The 27393-nt window shown below is 36.6% G+C and overlaps 1 protein-coding gene across 3 annotated transcripts in view; it reads left to right on the plus strand.

The window, feature by feature from the left end:
- The window catches only part of SNX29 (sorting nexin 29), a 99001-nt gene that overhangs the window by 43601 nt on the left and 28007 nt on the right, over positions 1 to 27393 (plus strand). For all 3 annotated transcript variants that reach the window (XM_068147081.1, XM_068147082.1, XM_068147083.1), the window contains exons 17-20: positions 1340 to 1395; positions 2326 to 2407; positions 13517 to 13657; positions 25803 to 25942. In XM_068147081.1, coding sequence (XP_068003182.1) covers positions 1340 to 1395; positions 2326 to 2407; positions 13517 to 13657; positions 25803 to 25942 — 419 coding nt within the window. The remainder of the gene's footprint in view (positions 1 to 1339; positions 1396 to 2325; positions 2408 to 13516; positions 13658 to 25802; positions 25943 to 27393) is intronic.

Below are 27393 nucleotides of genomic sequence, written 5' to 3' on the forward strand. Positions count from 1 at the left end.
TCTTCAGACACTAAATGGTTTTCTACCAACTATCGCTTCACTTTGCCTTTTTGTGCTGAAAGAAAAGATTGAATTGAAATGTGAAAATGAACTGGGAAGAAACAGGAGTCAGGAATGTTTCAAATAATTGTCCATCTTCTGGGGGAGACATATTTTGATAGGTTGTGTTCATGGGATAATGTGATTTTGCTCCTAACTTTTTTGTTTGTGCTGGAAGCATTCACGCCTCTTTTATCGTAAGATTTGCGTAGAATGACTGATGACAATTCTGTGTATATTAGTGTGGCAGGATTTCACCTTTTATTTTCAGCCTTTTAGATGGAAACAATCACATTGTTGTATTAAGAGATGGCAAATGATAAATCACATGTATACTGTAGCTGTACTTTCTTACTGGGAGATTTTGGACTGTATGTCCCTGTTCAGAGATTTTTGGTTTTACTCACATATCTCTATATCCTAATCCAGTAGTTAGATATTGATACTATCAGATACTGATATGAGTATCAGATACTAAGAGAAAATTAATTCCTAAAGCTTTTTAAGAAGTAGAAAGGATACTGTATTTTTAAGTGCTAGGTTATTGTTAGTTGTTACTAGCTGCTATTGCCCAAACTGAAATGATGCATTGAATACAGACCTAAAGATTTTTGTGTTATTCTGAGAAGAGGATAAATTTCAGTTACATGTTAGTAAAAGAAACCTCTGTGCTGGCTGTCTGCTACTTAGTAACTTTTAATTAGAACTTGCAAAGCTGGTAAAGTTTGTAATTGTCAAAAGTTGTGGGATATGAATATTTGATCCCACTTTGACTTGTTGAAAAATAACAGCCAAATTCTTAACATTTTATTATTGAAATAGTATATATCATTTACAGTTTGTTATAAAAATATCTTCCATGCTTTTTCCACTATCTTTTCTTTTCCTTGCTGATAATCTATTTTAGTGGCTGTAATTTCTAAATCAATTGCTTGCAGTGATATTTCCAAATGTCTAGTTACTGGTTTCCAGAACTTCTGCAACCAAGAGAGGAATGTTAAAACAAAAAGTCTGTGTTTTCAAGAGTATGAGGCCATCAATGTGTTTTGTATAATACATCAATAATCATCTCAAGATCAGTAACCAATCTGTTCCAATAGAGATGGGCAAGCACTGGAACTCATTCATGACATCCTTGTTCTTATTGATGCAAAAATTGTACTGAAGTTAGTTAGAAAAAAATTAAATATATATATATATGTAGTGGTAGGATTTGTCACTTCAGATGGAGGCAAAGAGGTTGTAGGCACGATCGAAAAATGTCCATTCTCTGACACAGAGCCCCATTTTGTACATACAGGTCCCTGGAGATTTGAGTCAAACATCTGAAGATCAGAGTTTGTCAGATTTTGAAATGTAAGTTTCATAACACTCATATTTTTCTCTCCATACTGTCTTTATGGGAAAGAAGAATAAGGAAATAGGTTCAAAGATTTATTTTTTTTTTGTAGATTATTTCCAATAACTGAATTCTCAGCTGTGGTGTTCCGTTGTTAAAAAAATACAGAGGACTGCACAGTCTGTGCCCTGGTGTAGTTTTTAATAACAGATGTGAGAAGTTGAGATTTATGGAGATTGTCTTGGAGTGCTCTTTTCACTGAGCTGTGTTAGGATTTTAACAAAGCACTCTTTTCTGTTGCTCTGGATTGATAGATGCTATTCATAATATCATGGACTTTATATTTTTTTCATAATAAATCCTTATCAATGCATGTAAGTAGTGCTTAAAAAACCCACAAACAATAGAGCTGATCATCCCAGATGATCCTAAACTGTTGTGATTTGGAGTTTTGTCTTTATTGGTAAGACTAATGAATCTTGCTTTTTGTGTTTGAGGGGGTGATTTCTTTGAATCATAGCAATTTGGAAATGAATTACAAAGAATGAATGGAAATGGCTTCTCCATAATTGTGCAGTGCTCTTCTGTTATATAATGAACTCAGTTTTGTGGACCAAAATGTTGAGTTTGTTGAAATGAATAGCTTTTGTTTCATGTGTATAATCAAATGTTGTCAAATTCACACTGTAAAAGAATCCCAAGCCTGAAAAAAAACCACAAGTCTGCAAAGGGAATTGATTTAGTACTCTTTTTCAGTTGTGATAGGTCTAGAGCACACTTTCAGATACAGCGAGTATAAAAGTTTGTCAGAACTACAGTGTTTCTGCTGCTCTGTTTGAAACGTTGTTTTGTTGATCACTTTGATCATTAGATCACTGGAGGTAGTTGATTTGCAGTTCTTATAAATAAATGTTTGACTATTTTAAGTTTTTCTCTCTTCTCCTCAGATCAAACCGTGCTCTTATTAATGTCTGGATTCCCTCAGTCTTTCTGCGTGGAAAAGCTGCTAATGCATTCCATGTTTATCAGGTAAGTGGCTCTGTGCAAAGGTTTCTGACTAAAATGGCACATTTGAATAATCTAAAGATTGAAGTATAATTTCGGTAGAGAACAGTTAATAAACAGCAGCAGTAACTTTGTACATATTCATCCATAGGATTGTGTTGATTATCCAAATAGTGTATTTTGAGAGTTGGCTTTTCATACTTTAAAAGCATGCTGGTAAGATGGCTGTGTTGGGCAAGGAGTACAACAATTAGATATGAATCACTAATGGCTACTTCAGTATGCATATACATATATATTTCAGTTTGGAGGGATATCAGTGACCAGAAATGCTGCTAGACAGAGACTGATGTGGCATACTGTACTGAGTCAAAGACATTTTGAATGGTGCAGTAAGACTTCACTGTGTGTCATTGGAAGTGTTCATGGTGCGTTCAGCTTCAGCTGGGTCTGAATTTAGGGATATGCCCTCTAGTCTGCCTTGTAGTTGAAGCACTGAAGTGTTCCTTCATCCCTGAATTGTTTCTTTCAGAATCATGATATGGTCCATGGATAGAATGGCACCGTAATCGTTAAACACTCTTTAATACATTGTCCCAGGCTGTTTGTATTTATTTGTCAATTATTAGCAGCTACAAAAATTTTCTACATTTGTTTCAGCTGTGTGTACTTAGCTCTGAACAAGATTTCTGAAGCTGTTTAACATTCCTCTCAGTCTGATTTTTGTAGAATTTTGAATCATTTATGAAGTGTTGGCAGATAGTTGAAAAATGCAGGAAACACCTACCTTTGGGCCAGTAAAAGACAATGAAAAATAAGACTTCAACTAATGGAAGGAAAAGCTAACAATACTGAACAGGTAGTAATTTGTTCAAAAGCATTGAATAATCAGTCAAATTCAGGAACATTAGCATTTGTGGAAACATAACTTGTTGACAAGTACAGGGGTTTTTTTTTGCCTTTCAGGCTCTTGCATATTCTTCCACTTTGCTGTCACTGGCTACAGGCTCTTAAACCCAGACACCAGTCTGGTAATGCGGACTTTCTTAGATGCATCAATATCCACCCCAATACATCTCTCTTGCCCTGATGCTGTTGCATATGAAAAGTTAACATAATTTCTAACTGTCAAATCATGGCCATGACTTGTTGCAGTGAGAGACCTCCTGCAAAGGAAAACAGGCCATAATTTTCCATGTAAGTTGGGAATAAAAAGTTAACTTAAACTATTGCCTTCTCAGGCGTGTTTACTAGTGGTCTGTTGTGCACAGATTTTCCCTCTACATTTGGTTGGTTGTCAAGAAGTAGAAACAAAACAATTGTTGCAACTGCTTGTGGATGAGCTGTAGGCAGCTCTTTAGTAAGAGATGTTGTGACAGATGAAGGAATAGGAGGAAAACTGTATACTATTAAAGGTTGTGGGGAAAAAAGAATTATTCAACTTAACTACACTTAAATGCACATCCAATTCTAAATGGCATTTTCACTAAAATTTATACACTACTTGCTGTAACATCCACAGTTGTGTGTTAATTCAACTTTAATATTTTTTAAAAGCAAGTAAACATTACCTTTAGAAGGGAACTAAAACTTCTGTAATTCTTATAAAACTTTGATCTTGGTACCTGCTTAGATGTTTCCTTACAGAAAAATACATCAGTAGAATTCCTGACAGTTTTCAATCTCAGTAACAGGAATATGAGTGGCAAGAACATATGTTTAGTAAATTACTTTGTTTTCTGTCATTGTGTATGTAGGAAGAAAAAAACCAAACAACTTGAACTTATAGTAGCATAGTACTGTGATAAAATACTTGAAGTGATTTGCCACACCTCTGATCAAATATGACATCATATGCTTGCAGTATATTCTGCATTCTATAGCTACCAGGAAAGCATTGATTTGTAAAAACTTCAGAATAGCCTCAATAGCAACACTGTGCATTTATCTTGTTAAATCTGTGCCAAAACATGTACTCCTGATTACAGGGAATTTGATTCAGTGCTGAAATTGTGGAAGAGAGATATTTACCAGGCTACCAGTATTTAATGAACAGACAAGGAGTGGGAGTAACAATTAGGATAAATGACTGAGCTTGTTTCTGAGAGTCCTCTTATTCATAATAAACATTATTTTTGCTGCTTTATCATTTACTTCTCCAATGGCAGAAAATTAGAAGCCATGTATAACACTTTGTATCAACTACATGAGAAACTTCTTGTATATCAATGTAAATGAAAGTAGCAATATTGCAGAATGTTGATACTAGTGAGGTCATTACCAACATCTCTTGGAGTTCAGATTTCTTTGCCAGTACTTGAGTAACTGTAACTTGACATGTAAAAACTTGCCCCTGGTTGTGCTGATCAATACTGAGAGAAAAGTTGTCAAGCATACTTTGGAGAAAGCTCAAGTGTGCCAGTTGGAACAGGCAGTTTGAAGGTTTGGGTAACCATCATTTTTAGGTATGCTAAATATTTATCACTGTATTTAAAGCTAATAAGAAATTAGCCTTAAGCTGCTTGTCTTGTGTGAAAATTGGATGTATGAGTAATACTTTGAAGGTAAGATGTTGCTGCCAAATGAAGATTTACAGAAAGGCATGGACCTTGACCATTGGTTTTCCAAATGTGGTTCATACAGATCCATTTCTGACATGGTTTGGTTTCCTATGCATTTTGTGTTATTAGAGAGCTAGAAAGATTGTCCTTCTTGCCTCTATTGTTACACACCAACTCGCTAACCTTTGCTGATTTGAAATTGTCTATCTCTGCAGCATTTCGCTTGATGGAGACAGGAAGACAGTTTGACAGTGGAGACTTTCTATGTCATATTAATTGTTGAAGCACTTTAGAGTTCTTGTCCCTTTTCTGTTCCTTTTTGCTCATAAATACATGCTTTCTAGCAGATAATAAGCTACTGCATGCATATCACATGCCTTGGAAATGACCAAAAGATGTTGGAAAGTATAGCAGAACACCCAAAATAATGTGGAAAAGTATGAATGTATCAGGTCCACAGTATCTGTCATCCTTTTGTGCTTATTAAGAATATATGAATTAGGAGACATAAATCTGAGTAGCTGTGCCTCTTAAAAATAAATGCAAATTTTGTATTTTTACTTCTTAAACCAGGAGAAGAAGCAAAAAATGTCCATTTGCATATTGGGAGAACTTGACCTGGACAGAACATGACTAGACTCAGGCAGGAGTTGTGTTATAGTGCTTAATTGTAATTAATTTGTAATGCTGATGTGTAATGCTGTAAAGCATTTATTTTTGTGTCATTTTAATATTTTGAAAGGTTTCAGATGTCATGTTCAAAATCAGTACATTTTCCAGCCTTAAAAGACCCAGATGTTATAGTCTTCAGTGAATATAGAAGTTTGCAGCTTCAGCATACTTGTCAGATAGTTTCAACCATCCAATAGTTCATTTAAAGATTAAGAATTCTGGATTAGCTCAGAAATAAGGTTGTGGACTCTGAAAGCAAGCAACATTTTATAATGAATCTCACTAGATGTAAAAATTTCAATCAGACCTCTGTATTTGTAGAGTTAAACTGCACTCTTGCAGTAATGTTTAGCTGGCAGAATTTGCTGGTTATTAATATTAAGAATTTAAAAGCAAGGTCTAGAAACAGCCAAATTTTATACTCTGTGGGTTCAAGGTGACAGTTGTAAGCAGCAGATTAATCAGTTTTCATGATCTAGCACTAGCTAATACTGTCTTAAAAATTAACAGAGCCATAAATATAGATCATTCAACTGTGGATGTTACAGCAATTAGTGTATAAATTTTAGTGAAAATGCCATTTAGAATTGGATGTGCATTTAAGTGTAGTTAGGTTGAATAAATTGCTTTTTCCCTCCACTTTTTTTCTGGTATCTCACCATTTCACAAAGCTGGCAGACTTTCAGATAACTGCAATATATAAGTGGTGACTACAATAAAGATAAGCAATATATGTTGTGATGCAGGGGATTTAAAATTAAATAGCCATTTAGGTCTTTGTTTTCTCTTACACTGAGCAGTCCTCTGAGGACAAAGATCCCTTCTGAGAGTAGGGAAGTTCAGTTTTGTCATGCCCTGCGATATCATATGGGACTTGGTGTGGTAAGTATAAAGGTAGGGAGACTTCATATTTCTGCATAAGCTACTAAGTCATAGTGTGGAAGATGATTTCCATTTGATTTCCAGTAGGAGAGTATGGAGAGGTGGAGATCTAGTATTCTGCTGCATGAATGAAAAAAATGTTGAAAAAATAAAGGATTTATTCACTAGAATTTAGACATGTTTCTGGAATGAAAGGGGAATGCCAGGGGAAGTTTAGGCTCGAGTTGAGGAGAAAGTTCTTCACTGAGAGAGTTGTTAGCCATTGGAATGTGCTGCCCAGGGAGGTGGTGGAGTCACCATCCCTGGAGGTGTTCCAAGAGGGGTTTGGACATGGCACTTGGTGCCATGGTCTAGTAGGTATGAGGTCTTGGGTGACAGGTTGGACTTGATGATCTTTGAGGTCTTTTCCAACCTTGTTGATTCTATGACTTTTCACATGAAGGGTGATTTTAAATGCAGAACTCAGTTACTGGCACTTGAAGATTATAGAATTTATAAACTGGAAAACTAGAGGAAGATTGATGTGTAAAGAAGAGCAGATATTTGGGATGGGAATAGGAATTTAAATAAAATTAATGTAAATTCTATTGTAAAAGGAATAATGAAGGCAAAAATTCACTACTGTAATATTTACCTATAAAAAGGAAATTAGTTAAAAAGTGAGAAAACTGGTAAAACATAACACCTAAAAGGGGTATCTAAGATGGTTTGCAGGCCTAGTGGACACTTTAAAACTTGGGGTATTGCTCAGAGGCAATACATAACCTATTTTAAGAAAGGAAAACCAAGGGAAGGATGGCTTACTAGTACAATAAGGAAAGTTATTAGAAGTAAATAGATATATTTTAAAAAATATAAAAGAATTTAAGGTATCTCTAAAGAAAAATAGGGGAGTGTACACATTCTGGAGGTAAAAAAAAGTAAAAATAGTGTTACAGGCCTCTAAGAACTTCCATAAACCATGAAATCTAATGGTTTCTTTTGTACATGCTAGGAAGAGGCCACTTGCTAAAGTGACAGAAATATTCAAGCTGAAGAGGAAGGTGTCAGAACATAAAGCAGTAATGTTTTAACATCTGTGTTCACCATGGTGGTGTTCTGGGGGTTTCCTGTTCTGGATTATTCCTTGTGGAGAAATAGCAGATTATCTGTTGTGGAAGATCTTACTGAACTAATAGAGGATAAATCTTCACATGCAGTTCACCAGGAATTCAAGGGCAAAATGTTTGAATGCCTGATAAATAGCTTCTGGCTTGGATACCAGAAGATTTTAAAGTAGATAGTGTGACAATTTTTGAAGGGTTTAGGGAGATCTAAACCCAAAATTGTATGAAATCATTAGGAAAGTAATAGAAAAACAGAAAACTCTTATGCTGTGTATAATCTCTATCTTATCTGTGTGCAGTTCAAGTTGTCTCTAAAGAAGTGTATCAGAATGGGAGTGTGGGTGAAAAATGAAGCTTTTTCATTTGGAGAGCATATTAGAAATTCTCAGCCTGCAACAAAGACAGCTGAGAGGCGAACATGATAGCAGTCTTTCAAATCATGAAAGACATGGAGAGATTTTTAACTGTTTCAGAATGCAAATTAGAGCATCTATTGAAACTCTTAGCATGCAGTTTCAAGACAAGTGAGGGTGTTTTTCTCCACAACATAATGGGGGTAAAGGACATCTTGCCACAGAGCTTGTGAATATTGAATGTTTCACAGAATGATTGGGGTTGGAAGGGACGTCTTGAGATCTTGTCCACACCCCTGCTAAAGCAGATCCACTTAAATTAGGTGGTTTACATGAGTGTAGAAAATAATTGGGCCAATTAAATTGAAGGAAAATAAATCCAGACACAAAGATTTCCTTTCGTAGGAGATCCCTGGATAACAGTATTGCAGAAGATACACACCTTGTCTGGATAAGTATCACTCTTATTTTTGTTCATATTTAAGTGTACTTGCTAGAATACATTTTGTAATTCACCAGAATTTTCTGAACCATTGAAATCAATATGCTTTGTGATAAAAGTACAGTGGAAGCATCTTAGAGGTTGTGGCATAGGATTAAGATGAGTTGCCCATGTTTGTAATGCTATGCTGAGGTTGACTATTTTAGTCCTAAAATGGAAGTAATAGGTATGATGAGGAAATGTCTTTCCTTCCACTATTATTTCTTTCGTGCATAGCAAATGCATTCTAACCTTCTCCTTTCTTCATACTTGCTGAGCTTTGTTTTGCTTCAGGTTTACATCTTGACTCCTGTCTTGCTATTTGTTCTTTCTGACAGATTACTAGTATAATTAATTTTGCACCTGAGTGGAAAGATTAATTAAGATGACCAGTTGATGTCCTTCTTATGAATCAACAAATCATAAGGATTAATCAGATGTTACTGAATGAAATTATCTGGGCTGTGACAGGAGCTCAGACTAGATTGTCATAACGTAGCAAGAACATTAGAACAATTACAGCTATCCACTTTGAAGCTTCAAAGGTTTTACTCTTTTCCAAGTTGGTGATGGCTGTTAGTAAGTAGTGAACTGCCTAGTTATTAAGCATTACAGGACCTGGCCACATAGGAATAAACTAAGATATTTTACACAAAGTAACAGTTAAGAAAGCCTAGTTCTTTAAGCAGACAGTTGAAATATTAGGCAGCTTTATGAAATTAGGGTCATGCTGGCAAAAGTCTGCTCTTCCCTTGTAAACATCCTGTCTTCTCTTGTTTACTGCTTGCCTTGTGATGGCTGCTATTTGTGATCTGTGCAGTTTGATGCCGATCTTTTTGGTGAAACTTTTGTGTGAGGGAGATGTTGCTCAGTCAGCCTACCATTAGAAAATATTCTCTTTTCTAGTATATTCACAGGGATAAAAAGAGGATCTAGATCAGAATAAAAAAAATCCTGTGTTTACATTTTTACCTCTAGGTGGTGGTGGTTAGTTGCAATTTCTTCAGTGCCTGTGAAGCAAGATGGTTATTGCAATAATACCATTTTATCACATTTCTTAACTGTAGATTGTCTTTTTATTTTCTGTACACATATGAATTCCACTTTCCTGTGAAGTGTGCAGCAAATGCCATTAGTCATGCCTTTTATTGCTATAATTACCAGTGGCTGACACTTAGGATAATGAAACCAAGATTTTGTGATTCTTAAAGTGATATAAATATTTGAATGGCTACTTGCAAATCTGCCTTGTTTGCAGTGCAGTAAACAAATAAGATTAATGATGAACATGCTAATCAGGCATGACTGTTGTTACTTATTAAAGCACAAATTTTTGTCTATAATCAAATAACCATTCTAGCAATTTTTTTCTCTTTGGTCTGTATATTCGCATTTCTTTGACAATTACCTAATTAGGTTAGGAAAAACATGGGCATTTGAAAGAGAATGTGGTGAATGTTTTAAATTGCTCAGGGAATGAACCTAAGAGTAGTGCTTCCAACTTTCTGTAACATGATCTTAAAATACTGTTCTGTGTTTATATGTCATATGTTAAGGTATTTTCAGTAGTAGAAAACTAGTGTTGCTGTAGGGTGCAGCATGATAATTTGGGATGAACACGCACAAAACTGTATTCAGCAGCTACAGATTTCAATGTTTTCCTCTTAAAAGTCTGTGAATGAATATGGATAAATTGGAAGTGATAAGAATAATCCTAATGACTTTTAAGACAGTTTCAAACTATGCATCTCAAGAAGCTTGGTTTGTAGACAAAATTTTAAAATACCAAATGTGCCCACGTGGCCAAGAAGGCCAGTGGCATCCTGGCATGCATCAAGAATAGTGTGGCCAGCAGGAGCAGGGAAGTCATTGTACCCCTGTACTCAGCAGTGTTTAGGCCACACCTTGAGTACTGTGTCCAGTTCTGGGCCCCTCAATTTAAGAAGGACATTGAGACTCTTGAACATGTCCAGAAAAGGGCAATGAGGCTGAGGAGAGGCCTCGAGCACAGGCCCTATGAGGAGAGGCTGAGGGAGGTGGGATTGTTTAGCCTAGAGAAGAGGAGGCTCAGGTCTCAGACCGTATTGCTGTCTACAACTACCTGAAGGGTAGTCACCATCTCTGGAGGTGTTCAAGAGGGGATTGGACATGGCACTTGGTGCCATGGTTTAGTCATGAGTTCTGTGGTGACAGGTTGGACTTGATGATCTTTGAGGTCTCTTCCAACCTTGGTGATTCTGTGGTAATTGTTCTCTGTTATTCCTGTTGTATGATCTGTATTTGATTGATGAAGAGATCTGTATGTCTTAAAGGTCTAGATTAGAATACATTTACCCTAACAGTTTTATACTCAGGATTTACTTTGCTTGATTTCCCAACTGAATTTGCATTAAGTGTCTTGAAATACCTTGGCTTGTGAATAGTGTTCCCTGTCGAGATAATACAGCTTTAAATGTGTACTACATCGTGAACTCTAATATGCCTCTCATGCTCTATTATATGATTGCCAATAAATTCAATAATGCACAGGGCTCCAAATGTTGCATTTGAATTTCTTACTGTCTAAAAGAAATCAATATCTATGTAGATAGAGAAACAGGAAGAAATTCTTTGGCAGTTTTAGCTAAGAAATTATGCTATGTTTTTTCAGTACTTAAAAATTTAAATTACAGTGTACTGGATTCCTTAATTAGTTAACTGTGGGTTAGAGCTTAACAGGTAATGCTGAACTGCATGATTCATTAAACCACATATGCAACGATAAATCCTTAGTTAAATTAGGATTTCCATATTAAATAACGTGGTTAAAAATAGTTTAAGCTTTTTTGTCATCCCTGTCCCTCACAGGGAGGCTGAAATGTGAATCTTGGGAGCGTATACAAAATTTCAAACAATATGGTGGGTGAACTGAGAATAGGCAGGGAGAGAGGTTAGAGCTGGATGAGTAAAGACTATTTAATATAGGTTTTGCTGCATTAAATCAGTTTTATTGTAATTATGCAAAATACTTGCATTACATGTTTCCCTTAATTTTCCTTCAGAGGTATACTGAATTGTTAAAACAGATGGTCTCGTAGGTGTTTATTATCTTTCTTCTGCCTTTATTTTCAAAATGAGAAAGAAATGTGAATACTTTCTGCAGCCTGTTACAGTCATCCTATCTGAATTCTTGGTACCAAAACCAGTTGAATTTTTGTTTACATATGCATGTTGGGGGCCAGCCTCTTCAACTTGATGACAAGACTAGGGGGAAATGGTTACAAGCTGTTCTGGGGAGTTTCAGGCTGGATATCAGGAAGGGTTATCCAATATTGGAATCGCCTGCCCAGGGCAGTGGTGGAGTCATCAACCCTGGGAGTGTTCAAGCAGCATGTGGACCTGGCCCTTAGGGACATGGTCTACTGTTGACCCTTTGGTGCTGGATTGAAGACTGGACTGGACGGTCTTGGAGGTCGCTTCCAACCAGATACTCCCTGTGATATGTAACTCACACAATACCCTGAACCTCTTGTATTCTTAGATGTGATCATTTTGGAGTGATAGTTTTTGGGTTTTGTCATAATTGTGAAACAAGATGGAGTACTTTAGTAACAAAAAAAAGTTCTTGTTATTCAATAGAATCTGATGATATTAGTATGTATGAATATTTTCTACAGTGAAATACTACAGTTTGTTGGAAGTTGCATAGTATTTGCATGATAGATTGTATTTTGTTTCAAGACAGAATCCTCTTATAAATTTGAGAAACTAGGTGTCTGTAGAGAGAAGAGTTCTTTAAAAAGACCAAACCAAAGGAAGGTTGCATAAGCTGATTTGTGGGAGATGATATCTAACTTGGCTGCACTGGACTTCTGAAATGCCATGATTACTTAGTGAATTTTTTGGTTCTTTTCTGAGGACTTGGTGAATCTAGAGAAGGACCATGTTAATGTTTCTGTGATCAGGAAAAGCTACAACTCAGTGTTGGAAATGGTCACGTCAAACCCCAAATTAAGTTTTTTTTCTAGCACTCACAAAAATACAGTTGTTATTGCCCACTCCTTATGGAATGGTTGCTGGCGCTGCTTTTTTGCATAAACATTCTTCTGATAATTGCCTTACAACTTACTAAACTACCATTTTTTGGTTGGAAAAGCTAGGCAGTGCAGTGGCATCAGCAATCTTCCAGCTTAATTTGTGGCGCAAAATGACTGAGAATATTAACACACACATGAGAATGAATGAGCTACAAATTCTACAGGAGTAGCCATGGAATAGATCACTCTGTGTCTTTGAGGTTTGATGCTTGCTTTGTAGTTTCTGATTTGCGCCGTTTCAACGTTCTTTTCAAACGGTGAGTTCATTTCTGTGGAGCAAGGGTTATTCCCTAGTAATGAGTGAAATCTCAGCTTTCTCTAAGTATATTTCACTTCTGCATGAAGTTTTCCTAGAGAATGTACTTAGCATGTAATTGGTAATATGCTAATGAAATAATTAAGTGGCAAACAAAAACAGAATCACAAAAACTACAGCTGTGTTAAATTGCATTTAATGTCCTGTACAAGCAGAAAGAATGAACTCTGTTTGTTTTCCAAACAATAACATTTCTAGTTTATTTTTCAGTGTAATTTTTTTTAGTAAGTAAATTGAGTTTCATGCTTTGCATGAAATAATGTTTTGCACTTCTGATGCTACAAAGCTGATTTTCAAAGTTAAAACCCCATGTTCAGTACACAGAAATAAATTTTATAGTGGTATTAAATTATTTTTTTCCTTTGGTCGCTGGGTAGTAGAATATGTTGGAATAAATGCTAACAAAAAGTGGTAACAATGTTGCCCCAGAGCCATGTTAATATGAGCAAACTGTGTTTGTCTTGATTAATATAAAAGTAGGAGAGGATAGGACGAGAGAGAACAAGATAAACGATCTGTACACTAGTACACAGTCAGAGATGTATCTATGGATAAGTGATCCTGGAACTTAAGGTACCATTGCAGCATGGATGTGAAGATATTAAGCCATGAAGCTTTGAAGAGAGAAAGAGATGTTTGTTCAATGGTGTCTTTAAATCATTTCCTTCCATATTTGTGTTTTGCAGGTTTATGTTAGGATAAAGGATGATGAATGGAATGTTTATCGAAGGTATGCGGAGTTCAGAAGCTTGCATCATAAATTGCAGAATAAATACCAACAAGTGAGGACTTTTAACTTTCCACCAAAAAAGGCCATTGGAAACAAGGTACTTAACTCAAAGTATCAGTATCCACACTCATGAAAAGAGAGGTGACTATCATTAATAATTTTTACAGCTTCCAGACAGGTGATAATAAAAAGATATATGGAAATTATCAATAAAATTTGTAGGTCTTGTTGCTGGGCATAAAGTGCAGACATAAACCCCTGACTGATACTATGATACTATGATAATGTGGTTGTTCATTGCCTACCATCAGAGTGAAGGAAAGTACTTCTGAGAGCTTTCCTGGTTTTGTTTTTCATATATTAGAAGCTCATGCATTTAAAATTTCATTTTTAGTGGAAAATTTTGTAATAGAAACAATGTATTTTCTTCTTTGTTACATAACTAATTCTTTTTTGAAGTGGTGGAGTATCAGCCACTTCAATAAATTACAAAAGCCTTCTTTTAAGCTTTTTTTTTCTCCAAAATAGTCTTTCATCTTTAATTACTTTAAATAGTAATTGAATTACAGCTTCGGTTGCACAATTGATGCATAGAAAATTATCAGTTGAGCAACTCATTAAAAAATTTGCATCACTTACTCTTTCAGTGCTTTAGCTTTAGGCTAAAATTCTACCTTAATCTTGTATAAACCTACAATCACTTTCTGTCATATCAGATCTCAGAAAAAGTATCTGTTCTTTACAGTAAGAAATGGGTGCCATCCATTGCACTCCTGAAAGAGGCATAAGCCAGTTATGTAGCTGGAAATGACCAGTGATTATACTTCTGGCTGCCTGCTGTAAATAGCTTTCTAAGTGGTACTTCCACAGCAGATTTGCATGAGCTTACTTCAGTTATCACACAAGCTTATTTCCACAGCACATTATAAAGTCACAGAATGGTAGGGATTGGGAAGGGTCTCTAGACATCTAGTCCAACCTCTGTGCTAGAGCAGTGTCACCTGGAGCAGGTTGCTCAGAATTGCATCCAGATGGGTTTTGAATATATCTAGGGGAGGACACTCCACAAGCTCTGTGGGGCAGCCTGTTCCAAGGCAGTGTCATCCTCAAAGTAAGTTAGTTTTCTCTCATGTTCAGATGGAACTTCCTGTGTTCCAGTTTGTGCCTATTGTCCCATGTCCTATCTGTGGGCACCACTGAAAAGTCTGGCACCCTTTAGATACTGACAAACATTGATAAGATCCCCTCTCATTCTTTGCATCTCCAGGTAAACAGCTCCAGGTCTTTCAGCCTTTCCTTATAGGAGAGGCATTCCACTGCCCTCAGCATCTTCATAGCCCTTATGTGGACTCCCTCCAGTAGTTCTTTAACTGTCTTGACTTGAGGAGCCTAGAACAGCACACAATACTCAAGCTGCAGACCTGAATTGTGTTGTTAATTGCATAACTTCAGTAGACTGTTTGGTACTGTGGGACTAATGAAGGTGATATGCTAGATGTTAGTAGCGTTGAAAGAGAGTTTTGTTGCAACTGATACCTCTCTTGATACCAGCACTAATCTCCAAGACAAGAGGATACTGTGTTCTACTCCACAATCTAGAACCACTGTTGCAATTCTAAAATACTATCCACTACTTTACTATGCAAAATATTGGAGCTCTGAGGGGGGAACTTGACTAGTAGGGAGCAATATAGAAAAAATAATGGAGAACCATCAATTTGCATGCACAATTTTCCTGCTGCAATAGAAATCAGGGAGATCAGGATATATGTAGATACACATATGTACCAAACCTTAAAATTTCAAAGTATGCTTTTCTTGAAGTTTTGCATTTTTGTTGGCCTTAAGATACTTTGGATCTTTAGAATTCATATTTCCATTAATACAGCCTTTGTGAGTGCTGCCTTCCTCTCAGGTTCCTGATGTCCAAAGGACTGGTTTCATTCCATGACCTAGAGTGTGCTGAATTAATGTGAAGCTCATGAAGAGAAGCTTCATATGATCTTAATATTGATTGCAAAGGGACTCCTCTATGCTTTTGCATAATAACACTACCTTAATTTTTCAAATTTAAGATGAGCCCTTGCAGGTAGCTTCTGATTCTTTGCTAGTGCTATGTTGGCATTTCACTTCTTAAAATGTTGCTTTCAGACTAACGTTTAAGCAATAATATAGGAGTATGTACTGGACTTATTATTCTAACCTTTTAAATATTGCAGTGTCCTTAGAATCTCAGCTGCTACACTGTCCAGAATGGGTCTTAGTAACTGAGTAAACATCTAATTAAGTATCCTCCTGCAAGGGTATTGTCCCAATAGAGGACATATCAAAATAGAAGTGGTTCTTTGCTTCCACAGAAGATGTGAATTCAGTGATTGTTTAAGTGTATAGAAATTGAATAAGGTAGCTATTCACTGAATGCTGACTTGACTGCATGATATCCTTTGCTTTCCTTTAAAACATTGGATACCCTATATGGTAAGAATACACAGCACTTTCTGAGATTAGAAGAGAGTGACTTTGCAGTGACTCTTAACTGCATAGGAGGAACAAAACAGAAATCTAAAATAAGTTTACTTTTAGGAGATGCAGCTTTTTTAGCCTGTGGAACTTCTGGAGTTTGTAAGCCATTTCTCTAGCCATAGCTTGTTTTGTGCCCAAATCTTAGTTCAATAAATTAAATGTGTCCCTCTCACATATCAGTGACCAGGCTAAGTGGTGTGGTTTTGTGTATGTGTCTACATGTATAGACGTGTACACGTGTGACGACATCTGAGACAGCATTTAGGACATATATGAAGGTGGCTTCTGGAATGTACCTTTTAATTCTGCATGATCTATTCACCAGCAACTTTATACTTCACCCATACATGCCAGTAGAAATCCTGCCTTTGAACTGAGATGACTCTTATTTTTTTCCTGCTGGCTTAGTTGCATTTTTTATCAGTGTCTGGTCTGTTTGCCTGTTGCTGAAGATAGTGAAGAGTTTAAGGCAGTCTACAGGATAGCTTTTTTAGGATTAAAAGATACAAAAGGTTAAGATTTTTTTGCAAATTGTGTTTTCTGATTATAATGTTTGGTTTTTAACTGTTCATCAAGTAAAGAGTTGTCTGTGTTTATATATGTGGAGTAATTTGAAGCCATTCAAATTAGAATTGTAATATTTTTTCTCTTAAGGATTTCATATTATGCCCTTGATGTTACATCTCCTTACATTTTGGGCCAGCAGGACTTGTCTTTTCAGAGGAAAGTACCCTTTTAAAGCTTCCTTTCAGATGATGGAGGTACTAAACTCCCCTTGGAAAGGGATAAAAGGAGAAGGAGCATGAGAGGAATAAGTTTGTTTTTTTTTTTTAAGGAAACCCTCTTCTGAGTTCTGGAGAAAGAAGCAAGTGAAAAGGCTGCAAGGCTTTTCATCATGCTTAGGTCAAGGAGGCTTAGAAGTCAGAAGTACAGATATATGTGCTTTTGTACCTTATCGGGTGCAGTGGCTTGTAGAAACTATCCTTTTATCAGAGTAGTTTGTCAAAGTCATACTGTTATAAGGAGCTATGACTTAGCAGAGGAGAAAACAAAACTTCTGGCTAATTCCTTTGGGGCAGTGGGCTAAATAATATTTCTTAGTACTAAGCTTTGATAACCACTGTCTTCAAGTAGAATTAGTAGAAAATTATGACTCTGATGTTTCAGAATTGGAATACATTATTAAAGGAGAAAAGCTTTGGAAATATAAATCCTTAAATTCTATATTAAAAATTTGAAGTATGCTTTGGTTAGGAAATGTGTGGACATGTCACTTCAGGACATGGTTTAATGGCCATGGGGATCTTAGGTTGACAGTTGGACTCAATGATCTTAGAGGTCTTTTTCAACTGAAACAATTCTGTGATTTTGGATGTTGCAATATAGATGTTTTAATTCTATACTCTATTGTCTTTACTTAACTAGTTTACTGAGTTATTGTCATACACTATTTTGCAAATAGGTCACAGATAGAAAATAATCAATACAAACAGAAAATAGTAAATAATTTCACACTTGGCATACTTATTAAGATTTCTAGTCATAGCACACCTAATTTCTGACACTGTGACACTATTGCCTGCACACTAAGAGCAACTACAGAGTATTTCAGATTTTGAATCCTGATCCTCTGGGTTTTCTACTGGAAAAGACTGCAGTTGATGTTTTATGCATACAGCACTTGAAAAAGAGCATTCAGTTCTTCATTTCCATTTTTTTTTGTCATATTGCTATCTAAGAGAAGAGAAATAAGTCAGTAGGAAATGGTTGGCTTTTATATGACAAATACTTATCAGCAAACACTTCATCTTCAAGTTCTGTGGTATGAAATGTCTTGAGTTACCTGAAACTCAGCATGAAGGTTAAAGCCAGCACAGTGCAGAGCAGTGTATCACGTTTTCAGTGGTTTAATTTAAAAGGCAACTGTTTGCCAACTCCTACTTCTCCATCTCTTTCAGAATGTCTCACTGGATGAAAGTGTTCCTTTGGTGCCCAAGTGTAATTTTTTGGTGAAAATAGTAAATTGAGTCTCTTTCTTTACAAGTTACCAAAAAGTTGATGTTAATGGGTGGTGAAGTTTAGGAAGAAGCAACCCAGACTATATAGGGTCTACAAAACAAAATTTTGCCTGTCAAGGTGTTTTTAGTTTTGCTGTCTTGCAATCTTACGGTTAAGAAAAGGAATTTATCACCAAAAAAATATTGAAGCTAGAGCCCATAGAAACAGCTCAGATGGTGTTGCTTTACATCATGACATTAAGGGGGGGAAAAAAAAGAAAGTCATGTAATTTACATGCTGCTTGGACAACTGCTAGATAAAAATATTGCAGTTTTATAACAACTCATGCGTCATTTAGGTATTCTAGTAGCCTCCAAGTATAAAAGGAAAATACAAAAATAATTTGCTAACTTTATTTCTTATTGTGATGGTGATGCTAAATTGCCAAGTTACTTGGATCCCTTTCAGAGATATCTTAGCAGGGACACCTGATTACAGAAGTAAAATTAAAATCTCCTTTCTCTGAAATTTAAGTTTTATTCACATTCTTCTGCCTTTCCTGCACCTATCAATATAGTTGATTTCCCCCCCAACATATTGTTGGAAGGGGTGTTTAAAGATCATCTTGTCCAAACCCCCTGCAGTGAGCAGGAAGATCTTTAACTAGATAGATCAGGTCACTCAGATCCTTGTCCAATATGTTGCCATGGATGGGGCATCTCCCACCTCTCTAGGCAGCTTGTGCCAGTATTTCACCACCCTCATTGTAAACAAATTCTTCTTTGTGTCTAGTCTAAATCTTTCATCTTAGTTTAAACCCATCACCCTTTGGCCTGTCACAACAGGCCCTGCTACAAAGACTTCATAGCAGAGGTACTCCAACCATCACCCATTCCAACAGGTCCACATCTTTGATGTACTGGGGGACTCCAGTTGGACACAGGGCTGCAGATGAGGTCTCACCAGAGCAGAGGGACAAAATTGCCTCACTCCACCTACTGCAATGCTTCTTTTGAGGCAGCTCAGAATATAGTTGGCCTTTTGAGCTGTGAGTGCATATAGCTAGTTCATGTTCAACTTTGCATCCACCATTATCACCAAGAACTGCTCTGCATCCTGTCATCCCTCAGCCTGTGCTTGATACTGGGGTTTGCCCCAGCCCATGTGCAGGACCTTGCACTTGGCCTTGGTGAACCAAGGTTCATGAAGGCCCACTTCTCAAGCTTGTCCAGGTTCCTCTGGCTGGCATGCTTTCTCTCCAGCTTGTTAACTACACCACACACGTCATCTGCAGGCTTGTGGAGGGTGCCTTGATCTCACTGTCTGTGTCAGTGATATTGGCAAATTCTAACCTTACTTGCTCTCCAGGAATGTTTGGCCATTGATTGTACTCAACATATTCGGTGTAAAACCTGGCGAGAACTAAATATTGAATACTTGAGATCATCTGAAACACTGAAGATACTTCCTGCATGAAAGAGCTGATTTTCTTCATTGTCCTATGTGAAGTATCTTTACATGAAAGCACTATAAATAACAGGCACTTGATACTGATACTCCTCATTCAGTCAGTTTTTATTGTAGAAAACAGAATTGTTGTATCTCCTTTAGATGTCTTAGATGTTGTTGTGTATCAGCAGACTACGTAAGACTGCTGTATTGTTAGCCAGATCTGTCCAGAGAGAGCTTAGCTAGGAGAGTGGTACCTGGGCTATTCTGTGTCTTCCCATAACCATCCTCTCAGCAATTCTGTGGCAGTCTGCACCCATCTGTATTCTCTTAGCATCCCCTCTCCTGACTTGCTGAAACTAGCCAACAAGAGAGAAGTGGCTTAAGTTCTACTTGAAGGATTTTCCTGGGAAGGGAAAATACTTACTGAAATGTAGTAGAGAAACTATCATTACTGAACTTTAAAGGGGATTTTGACAGCAATGTCTTTCACTTGCTGAGGGGTTAGAAGAGAAATTGTAGGTCTTTGTTAACCTGTTTGTGAGTTTGGCTCTTTGCTATGGGTTCAGTGTTTCCTGGTTTTTGAAAATATATTTTGTTTTTTAGGGAAGCTTATATATATATAATATATATATATGTACTCATAAGCTTGTACACTGTGAGCTCTGTGTGTGTCACATTTGTAAAGCTTGGAGTTCGTTGGGTTGGATTTACAGTCTGTTTTTATTGCTCTTTAGGGCATTTTGCAAACCTGATAAGAAAGAAAACTGCAGTGTTGGGGGAAGCACTGAACTGAGACACATTTTAACTAATATTTTTGATGGTTATTGCTGTAATATAGGCTACTGAAAAACTGCTTCTCAATTTCATGAATTGTTTCCCAGAAGCTCCTGAATGAAAACATAGAGTAGACTGATAATACTTGGTCTGGGGAGAAAAAAATTCCCTGTTAAAGAGCCAAGTAAAAGATGAGCTCTAGGGGGTCTCTCTATAGGCTGCAGTTCTCTGCTGATACTTTTTTGATGAACAGTTGATTCCTGACCAGTTGACAAATTGACACATAGTTGGCATTTATGTCCTTAAATTATGAACTATTTAGATGACACTCTTATTTTGTTAGCATAACATTGAAATCGAGCTCTTTTTGGCATCAAACACATCACTAAAAAGAGATCAGTTTTGGTTTTATTCTCAGAATTTCTTTGAAGCTGTTGAGAGAGGTTTAGCCTTTTGGATGGATGATACTGCCAGGTATCTTAGGGAATATACTTGGTTCCAGGATTCTGTATGTGCCCCAGCCAGTTTAGAGAAGTACAAGACATAGTTTGAGATTTATTCTGTGAGCAAAGAATTTATCAAAATGAAATTGTGTGTTCTGATTGGGCATAGGTACTACACACTTTTATGTATGTGTTAGTATGTTTGTGCTCTGGACTTGCTTGGAGGATGCTGTACAACAACATTGTACTCTAAGAAAGCACAGACAAAACCTTAGTATTACTATAAACCTTAGTAGCTATAATGCTGTGATATATAAACTACCCTCTTACTCAAAAGAAAAGACAAGACTGTTTTTCAAAAATTATCATTTGAGTAAACCCCATATTTGTGAGCCATAGACTGATCTTGTAGCTCTTCTGGTGACCTGAAAAGGTTGGCACAGCTGCTGAGCTGCCATTTCCTTACTGAACAGCCAAGCAAGTCTGTGTGGTACTGCAGGAGATGAAGTGCCTGAAGTCTCAAAAAATTAGAAATGATAATGAAAATGTTGTAATTATCCACATAATTTTTTGCTAGATTGAGGGCATTGACAAGCCCATAGCTCACCCTTAGCACGTCATCTGCTGGATGGTTTTCAGTAAAGCCTGTTTTAAATGACTTTGTGTAAAAGTATTACTTTGTGGTATCACTGAAATGATGGAAATGCATCATCCATTTCAGGAGAGAAACACACAGCAATAATTCCCATTTTATAGTAAATTCCTCTTTAAAGAAAGATTTCATTTCAAGGCATGACAGTGCCTTGATTCTTTCTCTGTATTTTACTCTCTTAATTCCGGTTTGTTCCACTGAACAGTAAATGTAGAAATTCACAGGCTATTACAGTGGGCAGTTTCATCTGTAGTATGCCCTTATTCTATTGCATAGCACTAGCTGATTCTGCCATACAGAAACTGGCAGTAGAAGTGGGATGGAAAATTTAACATTGTATAGGTTCATTAATTTCAAAATTGGTTTTGTATAATACAGTAGTGTTTGGTATATTGAGTGTTGGAAGCTGTGCCTCTGTAAAACTGTTCCCTGATGCGATAGTTACTGAATGTCAGGTGCATTCAAGTCATATTTTATTGTGGCCTTTCCAAAGGTGTCAATTAGCCTGTAAAAATTAATACTTGCCTCAGCAATTGAATGGTTAGTTAGCTTCCATTTCAGCTTCTCCTTTCCATCTTCATTTTGAGATTAATGATTTGGTATCTTGTAAACAGAAGAAAAAGGATATAATTTTGCTAAGACTGGGTGACCAAGATGGTGAAAAATATTAGGCTACACTGGAATAGCCTGAGTTTATTTCTTCATTTGCACATTTGTCTTTCAATGAATGTGATGTTACCTTTATTTAGGGTAAGATGCATTGTGTACTAGCAGAGGCTGTTACAGCTCTTACTGAAGTTCTAAAGCTCTATTTCCTTTTATTTTAATTGATCTGGATTGAGTCCTGAGTTGTTTTGTTGTTTGATTTGTTTTTCCCTTTCCTCCAGTGCTAACAATAGGAAGAACATCAGATTCAGTGCATTTTATGTTGAGTGTAACAGCACCAAACACAGAATATAAAAGTGTTTTATCTGACCCTAAGTCATGGTAGGTAACCATGGCAATCTTACCATTTCCAGCAGCTCATGGAAAATATTTGAAACATCTTAAGGGAGCTGTCCCATTAATAATGAAGAATATCAGGTGTTTTGCCATCTGTTACATACTAACAGGGTATAGGAAAGACCAGCAGTTGTGTGAAACAATTTAAACTGCAAGTTGGAATGAAGTTAGACTTGTAATGAAAACCTGCAAAACAGCAAGCAGGAGAATGGTGCATCAGACTCTGCTTTTTAGTTTTTATAGCTTACCATCATCATCTGTTGAGATTCCCATGATGTGTTCACAGACTAAAATAATTTGACAAAATATTTTGAGAGACATTAATTTCAGGTTAAAAATATTTTCCTAGCTGTGTTTTGATGCTTCTGCAGTCTGAAGCAGGTTTGCATGTTACCAGAAGTTTTGTGGTCTCTTAATCACAATCTTTCCCTTTAATTTTTGCTTGTACATAAAAGTATCATTTAGGAGCTGGGTTAAAAAAATGTGAACCAGATTTCAGTTGTAGATGTTTGTGTCCAATGAAAAGAGGCAAAGCGTTAGCTTTTTATCATTTGAGGTTGAAAATGTTGGCCTGGTTTTGAACTAGTTAACAATTGTTAACAATTATTAACAATTATTTACTGTTTTGTGACAAAACTATTACTGCAGCAACTTGGCAGTAGCAACTGTGTGGCCAACCTGCTGCTGCAAAATTGCACATTTAATGATGAAGTATAGACCTAGAGCTGAGTTATTTTGACCTTGGCTTATATTACTTCTGTCAGGACGGTGGGCCTTAGTACGTGCCTCCTGAGTTTCATGGTAGAGCCTTCAGTGTCTTAGAGATCAAATTTATATCAGGCTAGAAAAGCATTTAATGAACTGCTTTCACACTGAGGTTAGTTTTCCAGGTTTTCTGTGTTTTGCTTGAGTAAATTAAGAAAAATAGCTGTATTAGAGGCAGTAATTTGATCAGCTGTAAACAGCAAAAAGCAGGTTTTTGCAGTCTTAATTAGAAAATTACTTTGTGGCATTGTTATCTGTAGTTAATGAGATTCTGTACAATAACATTGGGGATAGAAAGTACCTACAGTCAGCATTTTGTTGCCTCTGAAGGAAGATGTGCTTATTTAAATACATGTGTAGTACAGAAGTCATGCTAAAAAAAAAGGTTCTGCTTAAGAGCAAATTTGAACATGATTGCAATGATTTCACTCAAAATTGGTGTTGTGGAGGATTTGTGGCCTAAACCCTTAAGAACTGAAAAACTTAACGAGTGTGGTTCTTTTAAATGTGAGTGTTTCCTAGGGGTTTTGAAAACATGATTGATAGAAGTGATGAAAGTAGAATCAAGGAGTGTAATGGGGTGAGGCCAGTCCTTTGGAATGGCTATAAGCTGAGGCTGTGGCTGCACTGGGATCAGACTTGTAAAGGAAAGCAGTGCTCCTCCTTCCTTCATTATATGCTGGAGAGAATAACTCCATAACTGAAATGGTCTCACATGCTAAACACCACTATTACTCATGTGGTTAAAGCTTTCAGAAACAATGTTGTTCCACACAACACTTCTCCAAGACCTCCAATGTCTTACACTTTCATTTCTTCTGCCTCACATAGTTGCTGGTAGCTAATCAGTGTTCCTACCAGTGTGTTGATGTGATGCTTTAAATCATGGGAAGACAAGGCTGTCCTTTGAGCTAGTAAAAAAAAAAAAGCTATGACAGAACTCAATGAGAAAAAGAAAAGTAATAACATTACTGTTGCACTACACTTCTCTTTATTAGTTGCATTTCATTTTATTTTAATATTATGTGTTGCCACATACTGAAATTTTTACTTTAACATTTCCCAACAGTGTGTGTAGACTTCTGTGCCACACATTTGTCCAGACTTAGTCTGTGCAGCAAGGCATGGAGCAAACTGTTGCTCTGTTTTGTGTAGTAACTGTACTCAGTTGTGGAGTAGTGGGTGAGTGACTGCAGAGTGGATTGCATGAAGTGTCAGCAATGCAGCTTCATTTTTAAACCAAGTATCAGTTTCCAAGAGTTTTCAGACTTCATTTCTTCATTTATCAGTAGATCAGTTAATACCAGAAGCTCTTGCTACACAATTTGTATGTGTAGCTGTATGCTGCTGAAAGCCAGTGTGACTGATAAAATAGCCCAACAGGTAGCAAACCATATAATGCAAAGTTTAAATTCTCACATTGATTTTAACTATTGCACCTATTAATATAAAACTGGAATGTGAATCATAAAAAATGAGGCTATTTTACAGGATTAGTTGCCAGTATTTGCACATCTCTCTTAATTTTGGTTGAGTTGTCTTTTGTTTTTTTAAATTCTGTGAACTTAAGTTGCTCCTTTAAGAAATGCCATTCAGAATCTCTCTCATTTTCTTATGTCATCTAAAAACATTGTCCTTCCTGGGAACATTTCCTAATGAGAGATAAGAACTGAACACTTTCTCTATGCCATGGTTATGCACTGCCTTTCTAAGACTGTAGTATTTTATGGAGATCTGCTATTAGGAAAACAGTTCTGGTCCTTAGACATTCTGCCAGGAAGAGAGTTCAGCATCTAGCCAATCAGATCCTGGGCTGCATCAGAAGTGTGGCCAGCAGGTCGAGGGAGGTGATCTTCCCCCTCTACTCAGCCCTGGTGAGACCCCACCTGGAGTACTGTGTCTAGTTCTGGAGCCCCTATTACAAGAGGGATGTGGAGGTGCTGGAACGTGTCCAGAGAAGGGCCACAAGGATGATCAGAGGGCTGGAACACCTCTCCTATGAGGACAGACGGAAGGAGTTGGGGCTGTTCAGTCTGCAGAAGAGAAGGCTCCGAGGTGAGCTAATTGTGGCCTTCCAGTATCTGAAGGGGGCCTACAGGAAGGCTGGGGAAGGACTTCTCAGGATCTCAGGTAGTAATAGGACTAGGGGGAATGGAATGAAGCTGGAGGTGGGGAGATTCAGGCTGGAGGTGAGGAGGAGGTTCTTCACCACGAGAGTGGTGAAACCCTGGGATGGGTTGTCCAGGGAGGTGGTTGAGGCCCCATCCCTGGGGGTGTTTAAGAGCAGGCTGGATGAGGCTCTGGCCAGCCTGATGTAGTGTGGGGTGTCCCTGCCCATGGCAGGGGGTTTGGAACTAGATGATCCTTGTGGTCCCTTCCAACCCTGAATGATACTATGATACTATGATATTTTTGTGAGACAAATATTTTATCAGGTTGTGGGATTTTTCCCTTTATCTCTAAGAAGGACAGACTCAAGGCTTTTTTTTTCCATACTGCCAACATATTTCTATAGACTTAGTAAACACAGATCATCAAAACATCATATTTCATGCTTATTAAGAACATTTTGTTATGTTACAGAATTGGAAAATATATTCTCTTTGCATTTATATTTTCCTTTCCATTTTTAGGATGCAAAGTTTGTAGAAGAGCGACGCAAGCAGCTACAAAATTACCTAAGGAATGTAATGAACAAAATTATTCAGACCGTGCCAGAATTCACAGCCAATCCCAAAAAAGAGACTCTTATTCAGCTGATGCCCTTTTTTGTGTAAGTATCTGTCAAGTAGTCAAGAAAATACTAAGGCTTTTTAAATCACAATTTTACTTAAAATACAATGCTAACATCTGCAAAATGTTTGGTTTTAAATAGAAGGATCCTTTTCAAAGTACAAGTGCTTTTGTTATATTTAAATGAATATATGACGTGGAGTAATTATTGTTTATTTCAATGGTGACTTTGAAGAAAAAAAAGTGAATTTGTGAAGCTTTGAAAAATGCCAAAGTGACCTCAATATCTGCATCCATGCAAACTTTTTCAAGCATCAGGTGTTCTGGATTAATTTTATTTGGTCTTTGTCAGTTTAGTTTTGCTTTGGTTTGCTAGGGGTTTGTGTTTTTTGTTTTCAGTTTATTTATAGGCTGAGGGTAGGCCACTATTATTGTACTTATGAATCAAATTAAAAAGTCAACTGTGGAAATCTGTCAAGCTGTGGAAGTCCTTTGATCTGAATTTTATAACCTACCGACCCGTGTTCTCATTTCAGTAATGTTAATGTTGAATTCTTGTACAGAAACAGTATAAAACAGTCATCTGTTAAGAATCTCAAAAGAAAACCTTTGATATGCAATCATACAAAGGATATAATCTCTTAAATTAAATCTTTCCATTTTGATGTTCACATCATTCTTTGCCAATTGTGAGATTTAGATCTATTTAAGAAGTATTACTAATGAAATTTCGATTCTGAAGGTTAACTTACTTCTTTCACAAATAATTTTTCAGTGTAATATTTTTTCAGTACTACACTTGTACAAATGATGTATAGATTGAATATGTTTAGAGTAAGTCATTTGCTGTCCACAAACCTCTGCACAGGGATTGTGCATCTATGCTGGTGAATCTGTGAACAGATTAACTTGCAGAATCAAGGCCAATTTAAAGTTTCAGTAGGAGCATTCATACTTAGCTGTACTATTTGCATGGCCTTATGCAGAGTTTCCAATTTTCAGATTGAAACTTTACTTCAAGAAAGCTATATTTGTTAGAATATGTAATAGGGAAATGGAAGAATGCCAAGATGTATTTTGTGGCTTTTATGCTTTCTTATTTCTTCTGGAACTGAAAAAGTAAAAGTCCATCTTGATGATGATGATATAAATGGTAAAATGGTGTTTGCAGGGACAAACATCTTAAGAGACTTAACCTTTTCTCCTTAAGAACCTCTTTAGTAGAATTTGACTAAGGGCTCTAAAGTTTGAATTGGTTTCAAGTACTTCCAGTTGTGGCTTTTTGTTAAGTTATTTTAAAGAATTTGTCTTCACATTGTGCTTCATTTTGTTTTTTAAAGAAAATAGGGACAAATACAAAATACACTTGCGTTTGAATTTTGAGCTAAAATAATTTTTGCTCTTCCTGTCCAATTATATTTTATTTTAAGATGGTTAAGTATAGCTCTGTGAAGTAGTGAACTAATAATTTCTTGTCAATTTCATTTCATT

Source organism: Melanerpes formicivorus, unplaced genomic scaffold, assembly GCF_026170545.1.
Source record: "Melanerpes formicivorus ecotype bairdi unplaced genomic scaffold, bMelFor1.0.p_v2 SCAF_14, whole genome shotgun sequence".
Taxonomy (NCBI): Eukaryota; Metazoa; Chordata; class Aves; order Piciformes; family Picidae; genus Melanerpes; species Melanerpes formicivorus.